Source organism: Megascapheus bottae, chromosome 13 (assembly GCF_031878675.1).
Source record: "Megascapheus bottae isolate mThoBot1 chromosome 13, mThoBot2.hap1, whole genome shotgun sequence".
NCBI classification, from domain to species: Eukaryota; Metazoa; Chordata; class Mammalia; order Rodentia; family Geomyidae; genus Megascapheus; species Megascapheus bottae.
The window spans coordinates 30076814-30099485 of NC_143521.1; the positions used below are offsets into that span (position 1 = coordinate 30076814).

Consider the following 22672-nt stretch of genomic DNA (forward strand, 5'->3'; position numbering starts at 1 on the left):
AAAGTTCATCTCAGTGACCTTACACCAATCAGATCCCACCTCCTAGCAAGTCAATGGACTGACACATTGATGAAGTTAGACCATTCACAATCCTGTTACCTCTCAAAAAGCCCATTGGCTGGCAACTAAAACTTTAACACATGAGCCCTTAGGAACATTTTTAGATTCTTAACATTCATAGTGGGAGATTCTAGCATTAACCACTCATTGAGTTAAAAATATACTTCATTATGACTCTATAGACATAATGTTTTATTACATTGATTAATATGTATCTATGATATACAAACCCTTAGCCTAATTTTGATTATGTTCTAAATATTAAGTGCCTGTGATTGTATATAGAGATTACCTTCTTGAATACTTGTTTTTAAAACACATCATTTGAAATATGATATAATAATCAATGTTAATAAATTCTTTAATAAAAATATACTTCAGAGTACAAAATAATCCATGTTCACTGTAAGCAAATGCTACTACACAAGAGGAGCCATGACTTGGAGATTTGAGCAGATTTTCTGTGGTCAGTAGTTAATCCAAGGAATTCTGTTCTACTGTAGCTCAATGCCATTTCCCTTAACTTGCTGGTAACTGGCATTGAACAGTTAACGATATTGTACTTTACCAAAAGGAAAGTAAAAAATTTCCACCCCCAAGCTAATTCCAGGTTATCCTCGTCGAGATAATGCGAATCCACCCAGGGCTCTCCCTCCAGGAACTTGGGAGTTTCCACGGGCATAAAACACAGCATGGATTCTTCTCTTGCCAACACAGTGTAGTTATCAACTATACCTTACCTATTTGACCCCCACCTCAGTCCATGCTACCATGTTTGGTCTTACTATGCTCCTCTTCTATCACCACCTAGGTGTGAAGTGTTGGAGCAAGGAAGGAAAAGAGGAAGAGAGAGACAGGAATGATATGCAAGGATAGTGTGGGTGTGGTTGGGAAAATGAAGCCTTTCTCATAGGTCCTGACATGGTCCTTCACAGAGGATGTTCTTTTACCTCACAGTTCAAGAGGCTATGGAACATCAGCCAAATCCTAAGTTGAACCTAGCCTTAAACTGTATCCTAAATGAAGATACAATTTTTCCCTAAATAATTTATTTAAAATTACGCACGTCAAGCGAGAATGCTGGTGCAAGCCTGTGATCCGAGCACTGGGCTCAAACCCTAGATGCAAGGGATCCAACTCTGAGCCTCGTGCATACTACTCAAGTGCTCTACCACTGGGCCACCACACCCTCAGCCCGGAAAACTTCCACTTCATCAATATGGAGTTTTGGCAGTTGCTCAGGTCAGCTGATTGTTGTTCAATTTTGACTCCTCAGTTCTCAGCCTCCTGAGTAGGTAGGATTACAGGCATGAACTGTCAGCACTTGGTTTATAAAAATATTTTATTTTCGGATGCTATCATTAGGAATGTCAAAAGAGAATTTAAGAGAGGGGTTTTTGAAACTTTTTGTTTGGCTGCCTTACATGGAAACAGCTAGTGGTGGTTACATAACTGGAAATCTTTATGGAAATACATAAAAGAATAGACTAACTCAAGTACACTTGTTTATCCCTGAAACCAATGGTGCAAATTTATCTGCTCATGTTATTTTCAAAGGCAATTCTTTTATTGACCTATAATACATGTTTATTGAGCACCTACTAGATCCCTTATCAAGCAGGGCAGTTCATTGTTTCTTAAGCAGCCATCCAGCCACTGGTGTTCTCATCTTCCCAACTATTGGCCAGGAGTTGGTGAAGTAGCCTGGAGAAGTCACTGCTACTTTTCATCTGTGGTTGACTTCATAAAGCACGGCAGCAAGCAGACATGGAACCCTCACATCTACTCAAGAGATGTCACGAGAGTGGCAGAAGCCACTCAGGACTCTTGGAGAAATAGTACTTGGTTCATTCTGTGAGAAGTTCTATGTGTGAAAGCAGAACAGAGAATTTCAGTCCTGCAGGCTTCTGACTTCATGTCTCTTGGAACTTGAACCTGGTTTTGCATTCATCATGACGGAAGTGATCTCAAAACAAAAATGGCAGGAAAGCTTTCCTATGCTTTGGGTAGGAGACAAATTGGCTCTTGTAGAATTTGTGGCTGAGGAACGCAGACAGGGCTTGGCTGAAGAAGACATACGTCACCACTAGCCACCAAGTTGTGTTGTAGAAGCCGAAGGTGGCAGCCATGGAAATGTAGATCATGAGCTCTGCCAGGTAGTTTGGGGAAGAAACATACTCAAACCAGTCTCCGAAAGGAATCCTGTGGTTGCAGTGAATGACTATGCCTGGAAACAGTAAAAGACGGCTTTGTAAGCACTGGAGTTTTGGAAAAGGAATCTCATGACTTCACTCATCCACCACTGAGGGAAATGTGTACTGAGAAGTGAGCTGCACCCCTGCGTGTGTACCACCATCCTGCCCACCCCACGATCCACCTGCTATTCCTCACGTGTCACATGCTCAGAGCTCACTGCCAGTGTTCACAGGCATGAAGAAAGCTACAAGTCCAGAGTCAGGCTGCATGAGTTCAAATCCTGGCTCTTCTTCTAGTAGCTGTGAGACTAGATGTCAGGCTACCCAGGGAGGAGGCACCATCAGAAGGCGGCCTTCCCTTATTGATAGGAAAAGTGAAACTCCAGAGGCATCTTTGTCTACCTCCATCTAGAGGAGGTAGGAAGGGACCCAGTGAGCTAACGCCTGAGGGCTGCCACAGGGGCTCTGAAAACCTCTCAGCTCACCTGCTTTGTTTCTCCTGAGATTGCCGAGGATCACGTGGCACTTATACTGATGGGCCGATGACCAGATGAACGCCATCATTCCCAGGACGTGGAACCATCGCGCTTGCGTCAGGACGGTGTCCCCCGTTATATAGACTGTTGAAACAAGTATTAGCTAACTCTGCCAAATGGAAGGGAATCTGAAATTCCTATTATCCTAAGCGGGACTCCGGTGGCTCACATCTATAATCCTATCTACTTAGGAGGCAGAGATCTGAGAATCATGATCTGAAGCCAGCGCGGGTAGGAAATGTCTATGAAATTCTTATCTCCAATTAAGCACTAGAAAAGCAAAAAGGGGAGCGGTGGCTCAAGGTGTAGAGTGATAGAATTAAGCAAAAAAGCTTAAGGACAGCACCCTGAGGTCAAGCCCCAGTACTGGCTGGTGTGAGTGCACGCACGTGCACACATGTGTACTCTCTCTCTCTCTCTCTCTCTCTCTCTCTCTCTCTCTCTCTCTCTCTCTCTCAAACACACACACACACACACACACACACACACACACACACACACACACACACACACACACACACTATGCTGGCATCATTTCTCTGGACTAAGGGGCTCTGCCCCTCAATGCCTTGGGCAGAGGTCAATATCAGTGCACACTCTCAAACTTCCTTTACATGCTTCCGGCGCAAAGCTCTGCCTCCAGTCTTCTCTGCTCTGTGTGGTGAGGCACACAGAGTCTTTAGACAATGGACTTTGTCCTTGTCCTTAGAAAAGACAAAGAAACCTCTCCGTGAACTGTCTTCAAAGCCCCTGCCACCAGCAGGATCTGGAATGTGGCAGGCTTGGTTGTTTGGCTCTGTCCAGTGAAGGAATTAGTAAAAGATTTCTCCCAAATAGGAGAAATATGAACTGGAAGATGAACAACAAAAGAATCCCTTTCTAAATTAGAGGACCTGGTCTGGGAGATTGTTCCAAGAGTAGAAACACTGAAGTACTGTCTCCTCCTGTCTTCTCTGACTACCAGGAAGAAAGGAAGAAGGAAGATTGTGGAAGGACATGAGTGAACCCTCTGGCCCTGGAAAAGTCAACAAACGCCTCCATTTCCTCAGCAGAACACAGCGGCCTCATCACTCTCGATGGAAGAGGCAAACGTCACTCACTGATTAGCAGCAAAATGCTGACACTCTGGAGTTAGGAGGGAACCCCAAAAGTTGCTTTGGGTAAGAGGACCAAGAATCATTCCACTCTACATGGAAACCTAAAGTGGAAATGAGTTGAGGACAGCTAATGCCTCATGAGAACTTAGTAAAGTCCAAGGTGTTCATTTTTGTTAAAAATAAACCACACAACTTGTTCCATATAACTGACCTACTATGCTGTCGTGTTCCAGTGTTCATTTACAAAAAGGATTTTTATATGTAAATAATATGAAAAATACAGTTTTAAATCTGGTAGCTTTCAGGAGCATGCCACTATAGGATTACAAATTAAATGAGGATCTTGGAAGTCAAATCTCTACTGTGTCCCCTACTCTGCATTCAGAAAATGAGTGGCGCATGAGTAAGGATGGAATTATAACACAGGCGAGGGGAGGCAGGTAGAAGGATCCCATTCACCAAGAGTCTAATCTCGGCACTGCTACATTATTAATTTACTCATCAGTTATTTATTGGATGCCTGTGAAGTCTGGCCCTGCTGTTAGTACAAGGGATGTGGTGAGGCATGGTTTCACTTTTTTTTTTCCTCCTTTTTCCTTTCTTACCAGTCCTGAGACTTGAACTCTGGGCCTGAGCATTGTCCTTGGGCTTTGTCAAATCTAGAGCTCTACCACTTGAGCCATACCAGCACCACTTCTGGCTTTTTCTATGTGTGTGGTACCGAGGAATCGAACTGCTAGGCAAGCACTCTACCACTAGGCCAAACTCCCAGCCCACGATTTCATTTTTTATGGCATTTACAGTCTGGCTTACAGCATCAGAAACCCTGCATTTAGTGTGTGCTCTGATTTTTGGTAGAGGCTCTGGTAGAGAGATTGACTAAAGCAAACACAGGTCCAGCAGAAGAGAGAGAGAGAGAGAGAGAGAGAGAGAGAGAGAGAGAGAGAGAGAGAGAGAGAGAGAGAGAGGAGGGAGGGAGGGAGGGAGGGAGGGAGGGAGAGAGAGAGAGAGCGAGCGAGCGAGCGAGCGAGCGGGAGGGAGGGAGGGAGAGAGAGAGAGCGAGAGAGAGAGCGAGAGAGAGAGAGAGAGAGAGAGAGAGAGAGAGAGAGAGAGAGAGAGAGAGAGAGAGAGAGAGAGAATATGAGCTAGTAATAGGGCTTGAACTCAGGGCCTGGGCCCTGTCCCTTTGCTCAAGAGTAGTGCTTTACCACTCGAGGAGCCTCCCTCTACTTACAGATATTTGGTGGCAAACTGGAGATAAAGGTATTAAAATTTGTCCACCAAGCTCAGCTCAAAATTTGATCCTCAGACTTCTGTCTTTGAGTAGTTAGGATTCTAGGCCTGAGCCCCTGGTGCCTGCTCCATGTGACTTTTGACACACACCAGAAAAGGCCAGCGGAGACCTCAACATGCCTTCTCCCAAAGGCTCAGGAATCAGCTATCCCCACGTGGCCCTGACCACCCCAGGAATCCTCTTAAAGGCCCAGTGGGTGCAACAGAAAGGAATGTCCAAAGCTATTTTTGTGGGTGCTGCCTTTCCTCAACTATTTACAGGGGAGTAAAGTAGAAGCCAAGCTCAAGCTTACAGAAAGCTCCAGAAGAGCCAATGTCTCTGGAAAGACAGAAAATTCCTCTGGTGGAGACCTAGGAATGATAGGTCACACTATAGTACTGGCTGAATATACCTATGTCATAGCTGAAAGGCCAGGGAGAAAACAGTTGACTAAATCCAGAGAAATTAGATGGAAACATGCTTGCTGAGTGGTTGGAGGCCATACATAATTCACACAAAAAAAGGATTGTTCCTACTCTGTACCTTACAATCATCCTTGCTGGATGCCGACGGCTCATATCCATGAATCCTAGCTACTCAGGAGGCTGAGATCTGAGAATCACGGATCAAAGCCAGCCAAGGCAGAAAGTCTGTGAGATTCTTATCTCTAATTAACCACCAGAAAACTGGAAGTGGTGCTGTGATTCAGTGGAGCGTCTGTCTTCAGCAAAAGAGCTCAGGGACAGAGCCTGGATCTTGAGTTCAAGCTCCACGCTGACAAAGAAAAAAAAAAATCATCCTTGTCATCACAAGATTTGTACTCACAGTGTGGAAAGAGCTATATCCCAATCTTAATTTATGAAAAAGGATAGGTCATCTATAAAGCATGGAGCCTAGGACTTAAGAGAAAATGGTCATGAAAAACAAAGTATCTGGGCATAGGATACCATGGCTGTAGGCTCAAGTTAACATCAGCATTAAAAATTCATTTCAGGGTGGGGACAGGAGGGAAAACTGGGAGAAAGGGGAGGAGTGACATTGTTCAAAAACCAATGTTCTGAGGCCAGGAGTTTGGCCTAGTGGTAGAGTGCTCGCCTAGCATACACGGAGACCTAGGTTCAATTCCTCAGTTCCACATACAGAGAAAAAAGCCAGAAGTGGTGCTGTGGATCAAATGGTAGAGCTCTAGCCTTAAGAAAACCCAAGGACAGTACTCAGGCCCTGAGTTCAAGCCCCAGGACTGGCAAAACAAAACAAAACAAACTCAACGTTCTCTTTACCTGATTATGTAATTAAAACCTCTCTGTACACCACATTTTTTTTTTTTTTTGCCAGTTCAGGGGCTTGAACTCAGGGCCTGAGCACTGTCCCTGAGATTCTTTTGTTCAAGGCTACTACTTGAGCCACAACCACTTCTGGATTTTTCTGTTTATGTGGTACCAAGGAATTGAACCCAAGGCTTCATGCCTGCTAGGCAAGTATTCTCCCATAAGCCACATTTCTACCCCTGTATATATTTAAAATAAAAATAAAAAATTTAAAATAAAATAATAAATCAGCCCTAATACCTCAAAAAAAGAAATGTGCTCTTTACCTGACTTATGTAACTGTAACCCCTCTGTATATCACCTTTATAGTAATTAAAAATATTAAATAAAAGTTCATTTCAAGAGCTCCCTAAGTGGGCTTGAAAAAGCTGAATGAGAGTGTGAGAACCCAAGTTCAAGCCCCCGTACAGGCATAACAAAACAAAACAAAAAAAAACATTCATTTTAATCACCCAGAAAGAACTAGGTGTGGTGTAATCTTGCTGCTCAAGAGGCGACAGCAGGAGGGCTGTGAATTCTAGGCCAGTGTAGCACAGGTAGCTAAAGGGCCAGGGACTTCACTCAAGTGTTACAGAACTTGCCTAGCATGGATAAGCCTCTGGGTTCAATCCCTAGCACTTAAAAATAAATCCGGAATTATCATATGCCCCAAATGTTTTTTACAAAACTGACATTCACCGGTTTTAGATAGTCCCGTTAGCCTCTAAAACCAAACCCGTTTTGTTTACTTCTTGTAAATACAGGTTTTGCTTTCCTCTTGCTGGCTAGAGAGCTTGGAAACAAAAGGCAGTTTCTGTTGACCAGTTCTGCTGTTCTCTCCCTTTTGTAATAAGGGAACCATCATAAGAACTAATGACAAAACAAACAAACAAACAAAAAGGCCACCCAAAACAAAACCAAAACCAAAGCAAACCATTCTGAAATCAGGATGATTCGGCAGAGTCCTGGGTCTGTCCCTCTCAAGTTTTCTACTATTTAACCCTGCACCTCAGGCCACCCCTAGGTGACTGGGGCTTGGTGAGGCGACTTCTTTGAAGGTCCCTTTCCCCTGCTCTGGGGGGAGGCAGGGAGAAGGCCACACTCCACAGGCTAAGCTTGTAGGTTTCAATCACTTTAGTCCTTTTGGGAGACCCACACCCCATTTCACTATGCTAATACTGAGCGGTGTGAAGGTATCGCCCTTTATTGGCTTTCCTGAGCGCAGGACTGCTGACGATTGTGGGGTTAGGTTTGGAAGTTATTGTGAATATATGCCCTTGGGTATGCTGTCCTGTAAAGCTTCCTATTGGAGCCAAAATTACCAGAATGTAGTGGCTGGGCTGCTTTCACTTCTTAATCCCTCAAAGGCCTTGGTGAACACTTACCTGAAAAATACCCTTCATGAGGCCTGTGACATGGGAGGGACCACTTACCATTCCTGCCATCCATTGGTACTTGGCTCAGCACAGTTAGGCCCACCAAGATATAGTAGACAAGTCCAAAACAGTATTGTGCTACATTAATCACGGCATTGGAGAAGACGCTGACATAGAGGCACTCAAAGAGTCTCCGTGCACTGTGTAGCCATAGGAACAGTAGCACCAGGAATGCTGAAAGGGCCAGCTCGCCCCCTGCAATTCAGAAGGCCACATGTTCAGATCTCTCTTCCAGGATTAAACCGAAGGTCATTTTCCTAGTGCTAAACTGAGTGTTACATAGGATTGGAGCCAGAAAAGCGCTCTAGATACCACCATGTCTCACACGTTCTTTCTTTGGGACATGGGACAAATGTGGTCAGAGAGCTTGCCACATGCTTTATACTGCAAATTAGCGAGAGAGAGGGACCACATCCATCACCTAATCATTTCAGAGAATCTCAGGTGGCCTGTAGGGTCCTTGAGGTCCTTGAGGCATCACAGAGGCCTGGAGGTAGAGTAACATTTCTTTCCATGTTAGATAGTATACAGAAGAACGTATAGAGATATAGCTGAAGAGGAGAGCCCTTACCTAGCATGCAAGAGATCCTGGGTTCAATCCAGTACCACATAAAATAAAACAAGGAAAAAATAAAAGAAATAAATTATATTTTTAGGGCAACAGTGAGACTGGAGAAAACTGTCGGCTTCTCATCCCTCCTTCCCAAAGAGGTTCAAAGAAAGATTGGTGTGTGTGTGTGTGTGTGTTGGTACTAGGGCTCTCATTTGAGTTTTTTTCCATGCCTCCAGCTTCTACTGTTTTTCTAGTTAACTGAAGATGAGTTTCTGGGATTTCTCTTTATGGGCTGGCCTTGAATTTTGGTCCTTAGCTCTTAGCCACTTGAGTAACTATGATTACAGATGTGAACCATCTACACCTCGTCAAGGATAGTTAGTTTGGATAGTTAGTTTAAAAATAACATAAACCCTAGATTTTACTTCTTCAAATGAGTTACAGACATTATCTCACCTCCATAACTAGCAACAAGATCAAGAAAAAAGTCTGACAGTGGTACTCACTAGACAGTAGGTTGAAAATGAACTATACAAATTGTAGATGGGGAGAGGAGGGAAAATCTGAGACAGATAAGGGAAGGGGTGACACGCCTAAAAAGAAATGTACTCATTACCCGACTTACGTAATTGCAACCCTTCTATACATCACCTTTATAATAACAATAAAGAATTATTTTTTTAAAAAAGGAAACAACCTGCTATGTACATATGGCCATATATGATGAGGCTAAGTGAAATTAACTTCCAGGATCTGGAAACAAGAGGTTTATCTTTGTGATTGTTGTTCTTAATGTACTATGTGAAGCTATTTCTTTTTTTCTTTTAACATTTTATTTCATTTTTTCATATATTTTTTATTGTAATTAATACAAGGGTTACATTATATTCACCAGATAGAAGGTGCATTACTTCACATACTTTTGATACCCTTTCTCATGTCTTGGTCCCCATTTCTCTTCCCCCATCCCCGCCCCTCATCCTGTATCCTTCCTTCCCTATCTGACTTCAAATAACCAAATACGCATATATACAATATATCAGATAATCAGGTTAAATACTGTAACAATAAGAGATAACCAAGGGACAGCAAAAGAAATGAGAGATAACATAGTACATTAAGGACAACAATCACTCACTATATGGCTTTTGTTTCTATATCCTGGAGGTTCTTTCATTTAGCGTCATTCTATATGGCCTTATGTATCTAGGTTTTGTTCTATTGTAAATCTCTGCTAGGAGAGCCCAAGGTTTCTACTGATGATGACAAATGAGGGAAACCATTGAGCCTAAGTTCCTTTGAGTCTGGCTTACTTCTATGTGAAGCTATTTCTTTTCTCTTCTTTTCCCCTTGGTACCTGCTATATTGTATATATGTTTATTCGTATATTTAAAAATGGGAAGGTAAGAGAAAAACAAGATGACTATGAGGTGGATGGGGGAAGGGAAAGTGGGAGAAAAACATAGGAAGGGGTAACAATGTTTAAGAAGTAGTGTACCTACTACCTGATGAATGTGACTGCAACATCGCCCCAACAATAAAATAAAAAAAAGAATAATAAAAAAAGAAAACAACTTGACCAGGACCCTTCCAAGTACTCCCTAATCTACTTCCCTCCCTGAGGGAAAGGCCTCAGACCCCACTTAGCCTTCGGTATTTTAAACAAATTAAGGCCTTGTTTTTAACTCTGTAGAATGGGCTGAAACAACCAAGTGAAATTCCCCAAATCAACATTCTGAACATCAAAACATCAGTGGGTCCCACTGCCTACAAATAAAAAGATGACTTTTTATTGAGGTAAGTTTGACTTGCTGAAGTCTCTCCACCCCTCAACTCCAACAGGACCACACTGCTTTTCTCTTCTGTCTTCCTAGGCAACAAGCACCTCTGCTCATATAGAAAAGATTGTTCCTGGGGAACCAGAGGTTTGGCAGCTGGAACAAAGAACAAAGATGAGAACAGAGAACACTTTGTTTCAAGTTCTGCTTCTCACTCACTGCCTGACCCTATCCGAGGCTACTTCATTGCATTTACCTTCAATTCCTTATTGTGAGACAGGATCAAGTCTGTCTTGAACGCTTAGGTTCATGTGATTTTCCTACCCCAGCCTTCTGAGAAACAGTAGGCACATGCTACCTCATCCAGATCAAATTCTTTTTTAAAATTTTATTTAAATATTTTCTATTCTAAAGTGATATACAGAGAGGTTACAGTTATATAAGTCAGGTAATAAATATATTTCTTTTTGAACAGTTTTACTCTCTCTCTCATTCTAGGTCAAATTCTTTATTTTTAAAATTGTTCCATACATTCTCTAAATGCTACTGATGTGGCAAATTTAAAGTCCATTTTGTAATCTGGAAAATAAGTATTTACAATAATTTTTGGGGGGGTGGTCGTGGGGCTTGAACTCAGGGGCTGGGCTCTTTTGATAAAGGCTAGCATTTTACCACTTTAAGCCATAGCTCCACTTCCAGTTTTCTGGTGTTAACTGGAGATAAGAGTCTTACAGACTTTCCTTCCCCAGGCTGGCTTTGAACTGTGACCCTCAGATCCTAGCCTACTGAATAGCTAGGATTAGTGGTGTGAGTCACCAGCACCCAACATACAGAAAATTGTATTCTATAACCAAAACCTCATAATATAACAGGCCTTTTTATAAATTTTGTCAAAATTATTTATTTTACTGAAATATGAGTCCTCTGCCATGCTTTAGGCTGGGGCTTGTATAAATGGTAGCTGTTTCAGCTTGAGGGATCCCCTTATGTGTAGCACCAGTACTAAAAATACCAGAGGGAAAAGGCCTGTCCTGTACACAGCACAGCATTGTGCCTTGTCAGGAGTCAAGTATTAACTTGTCTGTCCTAATTAATGATGACTTGGGGACAACCCTTTGGCCAGACTGGGAGGAGGCACCTGAGAGGCAAGGAATGTATAGCTTCCCTCCGGAGGACAGGCCAGGGAGCAGGAAATGGTGTTGTAAGGACGTGGAGACCCAGCTTACCTTGGAACTGTGCTGCTCCAAGAATTCCAAGCAAAGCATGAAGCCAGTGTGGAAAAGGCACTCCCAGGAACAGAGATTGTGTGAGGAACCAAAGCAGGAAGCCATTCCACAGCACGGCGATCACATAGAAGTGAGAAAAATACCTGCAGAAGGAGAAGAAGATACACAAACACCAGGGTAAATAGGATGGTTCTTTTCTCTTTTCAGAGCAGAATTTTGCTTTTCAACACAACTAAATTCTGCAGGGGTTCAGTTCAGACTTTTTGTTTTTGTGGGTCATGTGGCTTGAACTCTGGGACTGGGTGCTGTCCCTGGCCTCTTCAGCTCAAGTCTACCACCCTGTCCCTTGAGCCACAGTCCTTCATCCCATTTTCTAGAGATTAATTAGAGATAAGAGTCTCATGGTCTTTAGTGCTGGCTTTGAACCTCAATCTTCAGATCTCAGCCTCCTGAGTAGCTAGGATTATAGGCGTGAGCCACCATGCCCAGCTATCAGTTCAGATTTTTAAAAGCCTTTTAAATCATGGGATTGCTGAACTTGTAGGGAAAAGTGTCTGTTCTAGAAGGACCCAGTTACCTGGTGAACTTACACCAAGAAGCAGTGGCAATCTCTCTTCTCTTGGGTAACAGACTCAGGGCCAAATTCCAAACAAGGGGGCCACAAGACCTTGCAATGAGAATCTAGATCATTTTGACACCATTAAATCTGTGAAATGTTTCTCTACTCTCAGCCATATTACAATAACAGCTGTATTGTTGATCACATTGTTGGCCAGTCACAGACTTGAGACTAGAAGAAACTTAGAAGACCTTAGGCTCTAGTTCTTTTCTGTATTGTATTGCCTTCAGGCTCTTGTAACATGACTAATATTATATTACTAGAATTAGGTATGAACTCCTCATGTTACAGTTCTTAGAACCACTAAGTCTGTTTTGCAGTGAACACACTTACAAACTCAGTACAAGTTCACAAAACCGACAGAATGAACTTAGCAATGCTATTATGATGTGAAAGATGATGGTGGCTTGATGAAGTGAAATCACCTTATACAGCATGAGGGCCTTATTCGTTCTTCTTAATATTAATTAGCATACAAAGGGGGTTTCATTGTGACTTTTCCACACATGTATCCTGATCAACCTTACCACTCTACTCCTATCCTACTTCCTCTTCTTAAACCAATTTTACCAGACTTTATTTTATACAGAAAACAAGCTACTTCCATAATATTCACTTTCATTCACCCTCTGTTAGCCCTTCCCTTCCACCATCCTTTCATTCATTTTAGTAGGTATTAATTGCACCAAGAGGTTTTACTATGGTGTTTCTGACATCCACATATTATGTTTTGCTGAGGCTATATCTTTCTATTGCTCTTTCTCCCTCAGCTCCTTTAACCCTTATTAGTCCATAGCTTACATTGAGGTTCCTATGTCATTCATACACAGTTTCACTCTATTTCACAATTATCTACCCTCATCTTTCTTTTTTTCCCCCATCTCCCTTCCCTACATCCTCCTACATAGCCCCACACTCAGTAGTTTTGCAGGCCTTTTGCTATGCTCAGCCTACAGATGCCCTTTTCTGTAATTCTTGGAATCAAATGTTTCAGACTCAGGATTTGGGGGTGGAGGGATGTTGGAATATTTTCATACACATTAATAGATCTCTTGAGGATAGGACCAGAGTCTAAGCACAGAACCCATGCATATTATATACACACACTGTGTATACACACTGTGGTACTGTTTAGCAAACCTATGCTTGACTAAGACCCTACTACATGAGCTCAGGTGTGAATTTTCTCTGCTAGGCATGTAAGAACGCAATTTGTATTCTGGAGTTACGAGATACTCAATTAGTACTTTTCCTTTCTCCAGATTAGTTCAGAAGCTTTCTGACTGTACTGGATGATGAACAATTATCTGGCCTTCCCTGTGTCAGTATTAAGCCCCTCCTCTGTCTTCCATCTCTGCCAATTAAAAGAGGAACTGAGCCAAAAGAGGATAAATGTAAGCAAAGGGAACCCAGATGTACTTGTGAGAGAATTCACAGCCCCCAGGCTGTAAATAGGATGTACTCCTATTCTTCTACTGACCTGCTCAGTTCTCTTACTTACTGCTAGTCAACATCATCTGTGCCCTGCTAGACCACACAAACAAGATGAACTGTAACTCCCACAGCAGCTCTGAAGCTATCTGAAGAGAGCCACTCTCGTCTCCAGGCCCAGAACCTAGTTTTCCCCAGTTTGTGTGTCAGGATTGGTTTTCAGCCCTGGCTCCTCGTCTTTAATTGTACTTCAGGTTGTCTCTAAGCTCAGAACAAGGCACAAAGGGAAGAACCAGCAGGATCACCCCACAGAAGTGGGGGAGGTGGCTAGATTCTTAAGAGCAACTTCAGGCCACCAGCTTAACCTCCTCTATTTTCTGGAAAATATTTGTAGTGCACTCAGAATGTACTGAGTGAGATGTTCTAGGAGCTGGATCCTAAGCAAGGAGAAAATAGACCAGGTTGCTGCCTTAATGGAATTGACCTTTCACAGGAATCAGGAGGTCAACACAGGAATCGGGAGGTCAACACATAGTATGAGTGATGGGGGTGGGAGGACGGGAGGGTATTGTGGACCTGTGGTGAAGGACACCTTGCTGGACGTGAAGTGTGTCTGGAATGGTAATCCTCGCTGACTTCTGGGGGAAGCACTTTCTAGGCAGAAGACCTAACAGTAAAGGCACTGAGGTGAGTGCATGCTGGAAGGAGAAATAAAGGGCATGTGTATGCTGTGCGGCCTGACCAAGGGCGAGAGGGGTAGAAGACATATGGTGTATAAGTCTATAATGGACAGAGCCGTTTATGCAGAGGAGTGACAGGATGTCGTAACTAATGTTTTGAAATGCCTTCTGGCTGATGGAAAAGCCTTGCACACTGGGGTGGTCTCACATGACAACTGAAATTTTATTATTATTGATAGTCTCATTTGTAGCACAGGCTGGCCTTGAACTTGTAATCTTTCTGCTTCAGCCTCCAGAATGCTGAGTTATAGGTGTGTACCCTATACAGGCTGGGCTACCATGGTAACTTTTATGTTGTGTATACCTTAATACAATAAAAAGTAAACAAAACATCTTAAAAAGAGCATGGCTTATTCATTTTATTCTTTTTTTTTTTTTTTTTTTTTTTTTTGCCAATCCTGGGCTTGAGCTCAGGGCCTGAGCACTGTCCTTGGACTTTCTCAAGGCTAGAGCTCTACCACTTGGCCTCAGCACCATTTCTGGCTTTTTTCTATGTATGTGGTACCAAGGAATCAAACCCGAGTCTTCGTGCATGCTAGGCAAGCACTCCACCATTAGGCCAAACTCCTGGCCCTTATTCATTTTGTTCTTAAATTTAAATGATCAGTCTATCAATTACACAGAGAATAATCTAGTTGTTGCACAGGGGCTGCAGCGTGGTGCCTTGGGAGAAGAATTAAGATTACAACTTTAAAGTTTGTTATCATCATGTGGCAGATGAGAAAACTAAGGCTCAGAGAGGTTAGGTTACTTATCACCCCACAGGGGCAGCTGATGGCTCTAGACTCAGCCCAGATCCCTTTGGAGTTCAAACCACTCTGATGATCTCTGTTCACGAAGGCCAGCTTGCCTCAACCTGTTTTCTGACCTCCATTACACAACCACTTGAAATCAAGCTTAAATTAAGTAAATGGCACTCAAGTGTCTTTTGTACGAGTTGCTAAGCCACACCTTGTTCTTGCGTGCCTGACTTGTGCCAGGATGGCTTTGATTTGAGGACACATTGGCTGCTTTTCTTTATGAATTTCTCTGCATGACACATTTTCGTTGTTGTTATTTCCCAGGCCTCTGGGAACAGGGACAAGCTCATCCTTATGGTGGCAAAGGGTTCTACGTGGATACTCCTTGATTAACAAGAACTTCTGTGGTTGTTATGAGCCATGACTGCTCCAGGGTCTGGAGATAGATAACCATCCTACAGTTGCACCTCTCTCTCTTTCTCTCCCCATTTCTTCCTCTCCCTCTCCCCCCTCCCCCGCATTCTCACACATATACACATACACGTAAATCTTACAAATATGGAAATAGGCAGCTAATTGCTTAATTGCTACTGGGAAAAAAAGCTGGGGAGGGGAAGGAGGGATGCTGGAGATTATAATTTATACTTGAAGAATAATGAGGGTCCCATGGAAGAGGTAATATCTGAGTCGTGACAGAAAGCAAAGGCAGAGACCATGTGACCAAGTAGACGAAAACTTTTTCAGGCAGACAGGACAGGTAGTACACAGTCCCAGAGGCCAGACAAAAGGACTAATACAGAGGCCCTTAAATGGGCATAGAGCTAGTGTGGAACAATGATAGGAGATAAAGCTAGTCAAATGGTGCAGGTGGGACAGAACAGGGCTTGGGGCTTTTGTGAGTGGCTGGAACTATGTGAGTGGGAACCCAGGAGACAGGATCTGATTTAACATACATGTATATATCTGCTAATGCTAGATCGGACCCTAGGCCCTGGTTAGAGGAGTTGCAGAGTTAACTAATTAAGAAAACTAATGTTTCTTGAGTTTTGCTCAGGTGCCTGACCCTATGCTAAGTAACTGTTGGGTTCCATTACATCATGCTCTACCCCACACCAGTACCACCATCTCTCCTGGACCATCTCTCCTGTACAGTCCTTGCCACATCCTGGTGAAACATGAGTAAGATAATCCAGTACTTCCTCTTCCACCACCACCTTTCAGTAGCTTTCCACCAACTCAGAACAAGACTCCACTTGCATCTCTTCCTGTGAGGCTCTGCTGTGGGCTTTCTCTTCACCTCTCCTCTCCTTTCTAGGTCAACCCTCCTTCCTCACCACCTCTCTATACTTCTAGGTAATGATCAAGTAACACTCCTGGATCTTCTCTAAAGCATTCATCCCAGTATGAAATTGTATTACTTCGTTTTTGAAGGTTGTCTGCATATTTTGTCTCTGTCTATATAGGTTCAAAAGAGCCTAGAATAGGCCGGGAGTTTGGCCTAGTGGTAGAGTGCTTGCCTAGCATGCACGAAGACCCAGGTTCAATTCCTCGGTACCACATACATAGCAAAAAGCCGGAAGTGGTGCTGAGGCTCAAGTGGTAGAGCTCTAGCCTTGAGAAAATCCAAGGACGGTGCTCAGGCCCTGAGCTCATGCCCAGGACTGGCAAAAAAAAAAAAAAAAAAAAAAAAAAAAAAGAGCTCTAGGCTAGGCCTATAGTAGGTATCCGTGAATGTTGATTCTCAGTGAATGAAGGAGAGAGCAGTTAGATCATTCAAAGCTGATTCTCAGAATAAGAAGTGAAGTTAACACACAACCTCTTCCTTGTTATTCAAAACTTACTGATGGTAGGGCCTGATTATCCTCAGGCCTGGAGCTCTTTTTCCAGATGACTAAGGGAGGTTCAAATGCAGTCTGACAAAGACTGCACACCCTTCTCCAAATAAGTGTAAATCCATAAAGATTAAAGAGGAAAACAACCCTGACAAATAGGTAATGCCATCAAAAAATTAAAGGTATAATATGAGTATGTGCATTTCTTTTGTATCAAATAACCAGATTTAGTGATGCCACCTACAATGTTCTCATGGTAATAAGAAACTGTTTTGTAGTATCTTCAGTACTTTTAATGTATATTAAAAACAACCATAGCCAGGAGTTGGTGTCTTATGACTATAATCTTAGCTACTTAGGAGGGTGAGATCTGAGGATTCTGGTTCAAATCCAGTCTGAGCAGGAAAGTCCATGAGACTTATCTCCAGTTAACTACTGAAAAGCTGGAAATGGTGTTATAGCTCAAAGCAGTAGAGCATGAGCTTTGAGCACAAAAGCTCAGGGATAGTGCCCAGGCACTGAGTTCAAGTCCCAGGATTAGTGTGTGTGTGTGTGTGTGTGTGTGTGTGTGTGTGTGTGTGTGTGTGCACGTGTGTGAAAGCCAAAGGTTTGGCAAGCTCTGCTACTTTTATTGTGGTCTGCTGACTCAAGGAAATATTAACTTTCGGCTAGAATTTAGTGAAAATAGTGATATGATTTTTTTTCCTTTCTAAGTTTTGCTCTGCATTCTATCCCCACCAATCCACTCAAGACATCATGGACTCCAGTAGAGAAAGCCTGAGTAGGCCCGTCTCCTACAACTCAACTCACAGATTCCATTTTGGAACCATTTTGAAATTTAAGAAACAGTTTCCATATACTATGGGAGTCCAGAGCACATTCACTCTATTCCACTACAATCACTTGTTCAGATTGCTTGGAATTCCAAACTTTAGGAATCAAAAGAAAAGCAATTGGCACTTTTTTTTTTTTTTTTTTTGCCAGTCCTGGGGCTTGAACTCAGGGCCTGAACACTGTCCTTGGATTTTCCTCAAAGCTAGCACATGAGCCACAGTCCCACTTCTGACTTTTCTATGAATGTGATACTGAGGAATCTAACCTGGGTCTTCATACATGATAGGCAAGCACTCGACCAGTAGGCCAAACTCCCAGTCCCATAAGGTTTTTTTTTTTTTTTTAAACTGTATTTTTTGTCTTTTCTTTATTGGCACTGGGGGGATTGAACCCAGGACATTGCATTGCTTTGCCACTGAGCTACATCCCAGCATGAAATTGTCATCTTAAAATAAAAAATCAATTGGACAGACAGAGCTAATGGAAACTATTCCAGGAACTGACTTAAGATTTATTCTTAACACGATTAACAGCCAGCTGCCTATTTATAAGTGTAGAAATCACAGACTTCTTTTTGGATATCAGGGATGCTATGGAAAACTATTTCAAGAGAAGCATGCAGATTAAGATTACTCAACAGTTCAAATGTAGATGAACTAAGCTATTGCTAAAGGCCACCACTGGGGCAAGAGTCTCTTCTCATTTGATCTCTCAGATGACCCAGCATTGTGGGTTGCAAGACCTTCCCCAGATGCCCTCTAAGAGTCCAGAGGTTGGGATTTTACCAGCTGGACTACCTTACTGGCATTGGCACCATGGTTGGACACTTCTACACAAGAGTGCACACATCTAAGAGGGTGCGCTTGCCGGATCTGTCAATTAATTAAAAACTGGACATGAAGCCTCACCCCCTCTTTCATTTCACAATCACCTTCGGTTTCGGGAAAAACAGGAACCCTCCATAAATATCTTGTGACAAAAACAAAAAAGAGAGAACCCTGACCTTTAGACAAATAGCTTCTTATCATCTTGAAGAAAGCTCCAGAGGAATCATCCTCCAGGCCACTTGCTCCTGCTCCCCTCAAGAGGTGAAGGAATAACTCCTCCAGAAACAAGGGCTGGCTAGGTCACACTGGTGGCTTGGGACTCTTTTAACTATGTCCACTTCCTTACTCCCTGCCCCCCAATTCTGCCTATTGATGTCTGGGACTCTGAAGGGATTCTGAAATGCTGTCTTCCTATGGTTGCCACATAATAAGCCTCCTTTCTTTGTCTTTCACCTTCCTTTATGTGACATTTGGAGGTGAGAGGCTGGATTTGGTGTGGGACTCCTGGAGTTTGGGCTTGTGTTCTGAAAGCACAGGTTTTCAATGACGCTCTGGTGAGGATTAAATGAGGAAAGGCACAATCTCCAAGTAGCAGTGTGGTCAGGATATACAAGGAAGAGCCTAGTTGGCTGTGGTTACTCACAAGAGATTCTAACACAATTGAGAAACTGATTTTTGCTAAAAAGCATTGATTCTTTACTTAGGTCCATGAATATAAGAGCAGGGTAACCGCGTGTCACTCCTGTCTCCCTTCTGGATCAATTCTTCCTCTTTTTAAAGCACAAGCCTATACCTGGAAGATAGGCTGAAGTGCTTTGCTTCCTTTTGCTATATGTTTAAGTCATGCTATAAACTCCCTCTGAGGTGTGAACGCTGGTTCTCTCTACCACTTAACACCTCCACTTCTGGCTTTTTGCTGGTTATAAAGAAGATAACAATCCCTAGATTTGACTGTCCAGGCTGGCTATCAATCAGAACTCTCCGATCTCAGCCTTGTGAGCAACTAGAATACTAGGTGTAAGTCAATGGCCCAATTCATTTTCTATTCTTGTTTTTAAAGATCACAATACAATGCTGAGTGTCTGGGATTCGTAACTGTAATTCAAGCTATTTAGGAGGTTGAAATCTGGAGGATCTCGGTTTGAGGGCCAGCATGGGCAGAAAAGTTAAGAGGAACTCTGCCTTAAAAATAAATAGCAGGGGCTGGGAGTTTGGCCTAGTGGTAGAGTGCTTGCCTAGCATGCACAAGAGCTGGGGTCGATTCCTCGGTACCATATACACAGAAAAAAGCCGGAAGTGGTGCTGTGGCTCAAGTGGTAGAGCTCTAGCCTTGAGAAAGTTCAAGGACAGTGCTCAGGCTCTGAGCTCAAGCCCAGGACTGGCAAAATAAATAAATAAATAAATAGCAAAGTAAACAGTGTGCTTCACCATGAATCCTCTGAATTTCATTTGGTATGTTAGGGCAAGAGGAAAAGAATTGATCTGACTGTAGACCTCCTGGAGTTAAGCCTCTGGCATAGAGCTCTTTAAAATCTTTAAAATCATAGAGCTCAGTAAAATCTCTCCAGTGCTCCTTGACCACAACCCATCATTTTCTTTTGAATATAGAAGTGAGGAGTTGTCACAGTCTCTGTCAGTATCGTCAAGACCTGAAAATTGCAGACAAGTAGAAGGAGGCTACAAACTCTCATCTCCAGCTAACTCTAATTATCCTTGACTTTTGTTTTTTTATATGCAGGGGTACAGAATTAAAAGGGTAAGAAGTATTTCTTGAGATGCCTTTTTGGTTTTGTCCCAATAAAAATGCCTTTTATTATTGACCTGGATTTGTTATCCCTTCTTCAGCCTAAAAGAAACGCTTCAATTTAGAAAAAGAAAACAAACAAAAAACAGCAATAAGAACAACTCCCCTACCACTTTAACAGCATGGTAGGTACCATTGTAGAACTGTGAGGGAAGAGAAAGGCAGAAGTTATTTCATAATATAGTTGAAATGACAAGAAGTCCAAAGAGTTCAATTGTCACAGCAATTTATAAAGGGAAAGCTTTCAAGTGTCCTTTCCTCTTATGAAATGACAGATTTGTGCACTAATAGCTGGAGTGACCCCTCTAGAGAAATGGGTAAGTGTAGGGGAGGCTCTGAAGTCTGCTTTTAAATCCACAGATGCTGTTATCTTTTTTTCAGAAGGGAGGAAATAAACTGCTATAAAGGCAGAAAAGGATATACTGAAGCAAAACCAGATGAAAACAGCAATTTTTGTTCCTTTTTCTGTCTTTTGGGTGTAGCCTCAGAATACTTAGCTTGCCCTTCTTAAGAGTTGCCACCTGGCAGATCTTTCTCCACAGTCAGGAGTCACCTGAGATACCTAAGCCTGCTCTCTGCAGACCTGGCATTGCCAATGGGTGTTTTGGATAACCAACGTGTTTAATCCATTCACAAGCTAACCCATCAGAAACCCTATCGCACAATTCAAAGTCTAACCCATCAGAAATCTTTTCACATCAGTCCTACATGCTAACTTAAGACGCATCCCAGAGGGAGAGAGAAGCCAACGCGCTATTTGTCCAATAGAGGTTGGCTGATCACTGAATTCGAAGTGGAGAATAAGAAAAAAAAGAAGGAAATTTCATGGATTCTACTGAAGCCTCCAAGGTCGATTCCTTCCTTCAACTTGGTTAGGCAACTCCGTTTTAAAGAGGAGCTGCAAGCTGTGGCATTTTGGGCCGCCTTTGCCTTGCCCAGGTGCGGGGTAGGGACCTCAGTGCTACCTCGGGGGGGGGGGGGGAGGTGGCATGCAGGGCCACCTTGTTGTCCCTTGTCCTCACTGCCAGGGGAGGGTCGTGGGGGCAGCAGGGGCGGGTCTGCCTCCATTTCCACGGATTCCGAGGACTCCGGTTAGACTGCGGGCCCCGGGGCTCACGGGCCGGGGAGGGGGGGACAGGAAAGAGAACCTGAGACAAAGGCTGCCAGCTTGCGGTCGGGTGAGCAGGCCTAACGGGGGCGAGCGGCCATTTCCCCGGGAGCAACGCCCCCCCGAGCCTCCCCACCCCGCGCCTGCGAGTCCACGGCCCTGCGCCCGCCACAGCGGCGGCGCTCGGGGCTCGGCGTCCCCGGGGCGCCCGCGGCGGACGCGGGAGGTGGCCGAGGCCTGGCCGGGCGGCGCCTGGCACCGCCGGGCACCGCGGGGCCGCGCAGCAGCGGCCCGTCTCTGCCGCCCCCTGCCGGCTGTCCGCGAGCACGACGCCCCGGCAACCGCGGTTACCTCTTGGGGACGTCAAAGACGCGGCAGGCGGCCGGGCGCGGCACTCCCCCTAGCTTGGTTTTCCCATAGCGGATCAGATCCTGGAAGAACGCGTAGCCCGGGAACAAGCCGGGCGGCACGAGCTGCAACAGCAGGGCCAGCAGGAAGGCGGCGGCCAGCGCTAGCCACAGCGCGCGCAGTGGGGTCAGGGCCGGGAGCTCCGCGCCCGTCCAGGGAGCCATGGCCTGCTTCCGCAAACCCACGCGACCCAACCCGCCGCTCGTCAGACCGCCCGGGGCGCGCGGGCCCGAGGAGGGCGGGGCGCCGGTGACGTCACGCGACAGGGCACGCCCCCAGCCACGCCCCGGCCACACCCCTGCGCCCTGTTTGCGCGCCATCCCAGAAGACTGCCTGGTGGAATCTAGCTTGCAACTTCCCCACTCGCAAGCAAGACTGCGAGCTGGAACGTGCCCATCCCGGCTTCGTTTCCAACGGGAAAATGGTAACATCCCTATCAAACCCATGTTGGTGGACTTGGCATTGTGGTGCACTGACACGTTAGAATGCCACTGGGGCACTGGCATGATAAGCATGAGGGCTAAACCCACGAGAAGCTGTCGACCGTAACTAAAACGGCTTCTAGCAAGTGAAAGAAGGCCGAGGTGTAAAATGCATCAGGTTGCAAACTGTCTTGTTAAGGGTGTTTATAGGGGTTAAGAAGGCAGACTACGCTCGAGAATGAACAGTGTCTCAGGATGCTCAGAATGTGTATGATGTAAACGTGTAAAGCACACATCGCACATAACACAACTGTATTATTATTATTTTTTTGCCAGTCCTGGTCTTGAGCTCATAGCCTGAGCACTGTCCTTGGACTTTCTCAAGGCTAGGGCTCTACCACTTGAGCCTCAGCACCACTTCCGGCTTTTTTCTACATATGTGGTAC

At 44.1% G+C, this 22672-nt stretch overlaps 1 protein-coding gene across 1 annotated transcript; it reads right to left on the reverse strand.

Annotated features, from left to right (window-relative positions):
* Positions 1-1605: 1605 nt before the first annotated feature.
* On the reverse strand, positions 1606-21995 carry Srd5a3 (steroid 5 alpha-reductase 3). The gene is made up of 5 exons (XM_090343584.1): positions 21748-21995; positions 11462-11604; positions 7902-8099; positions 2741-2875; positions 1606-2287 (listed from the first exon to the last, which is right to left on the reverse strand). Exons 1-5 carry the CDS (start codon positions 21966-21968, stop codon positions 2028-2030), a joined length of 957 nt encoding a protein of 318 aa, XP_090199710.1. The 5' UTR covers positions 21969-21995; the 3' UTR covers positions 1606-2027.
* Positions 21996-22672: the final 677 nt, after the last annotated feature.

Bases quoted from the DNA above. Each gene is read 5' to 3' on its own strand.
- Srd5a3 (XM_090343584.1), bottom strand. From the start codon at position 21,968: ATGGCTCCCTGGACGGGCGCGGAGCTCCCGGCCCTGACCCCACTGCGC. The intron at 11,605-21,747 runs GTAACCGCGGTT...CTCCTTCTGCAG, and splicing joins GTCTTTGACGTCCCCAAGAG to GTATTTTTCTCACTTCTATG. The intron at 2,288-2,740 runs GTGAGCTGAGAG...TACTGTTTCCAG, and splicing joins TCTCAGGAGAAACAAAGCAG to GCATAGTCATTCACTGCAAC.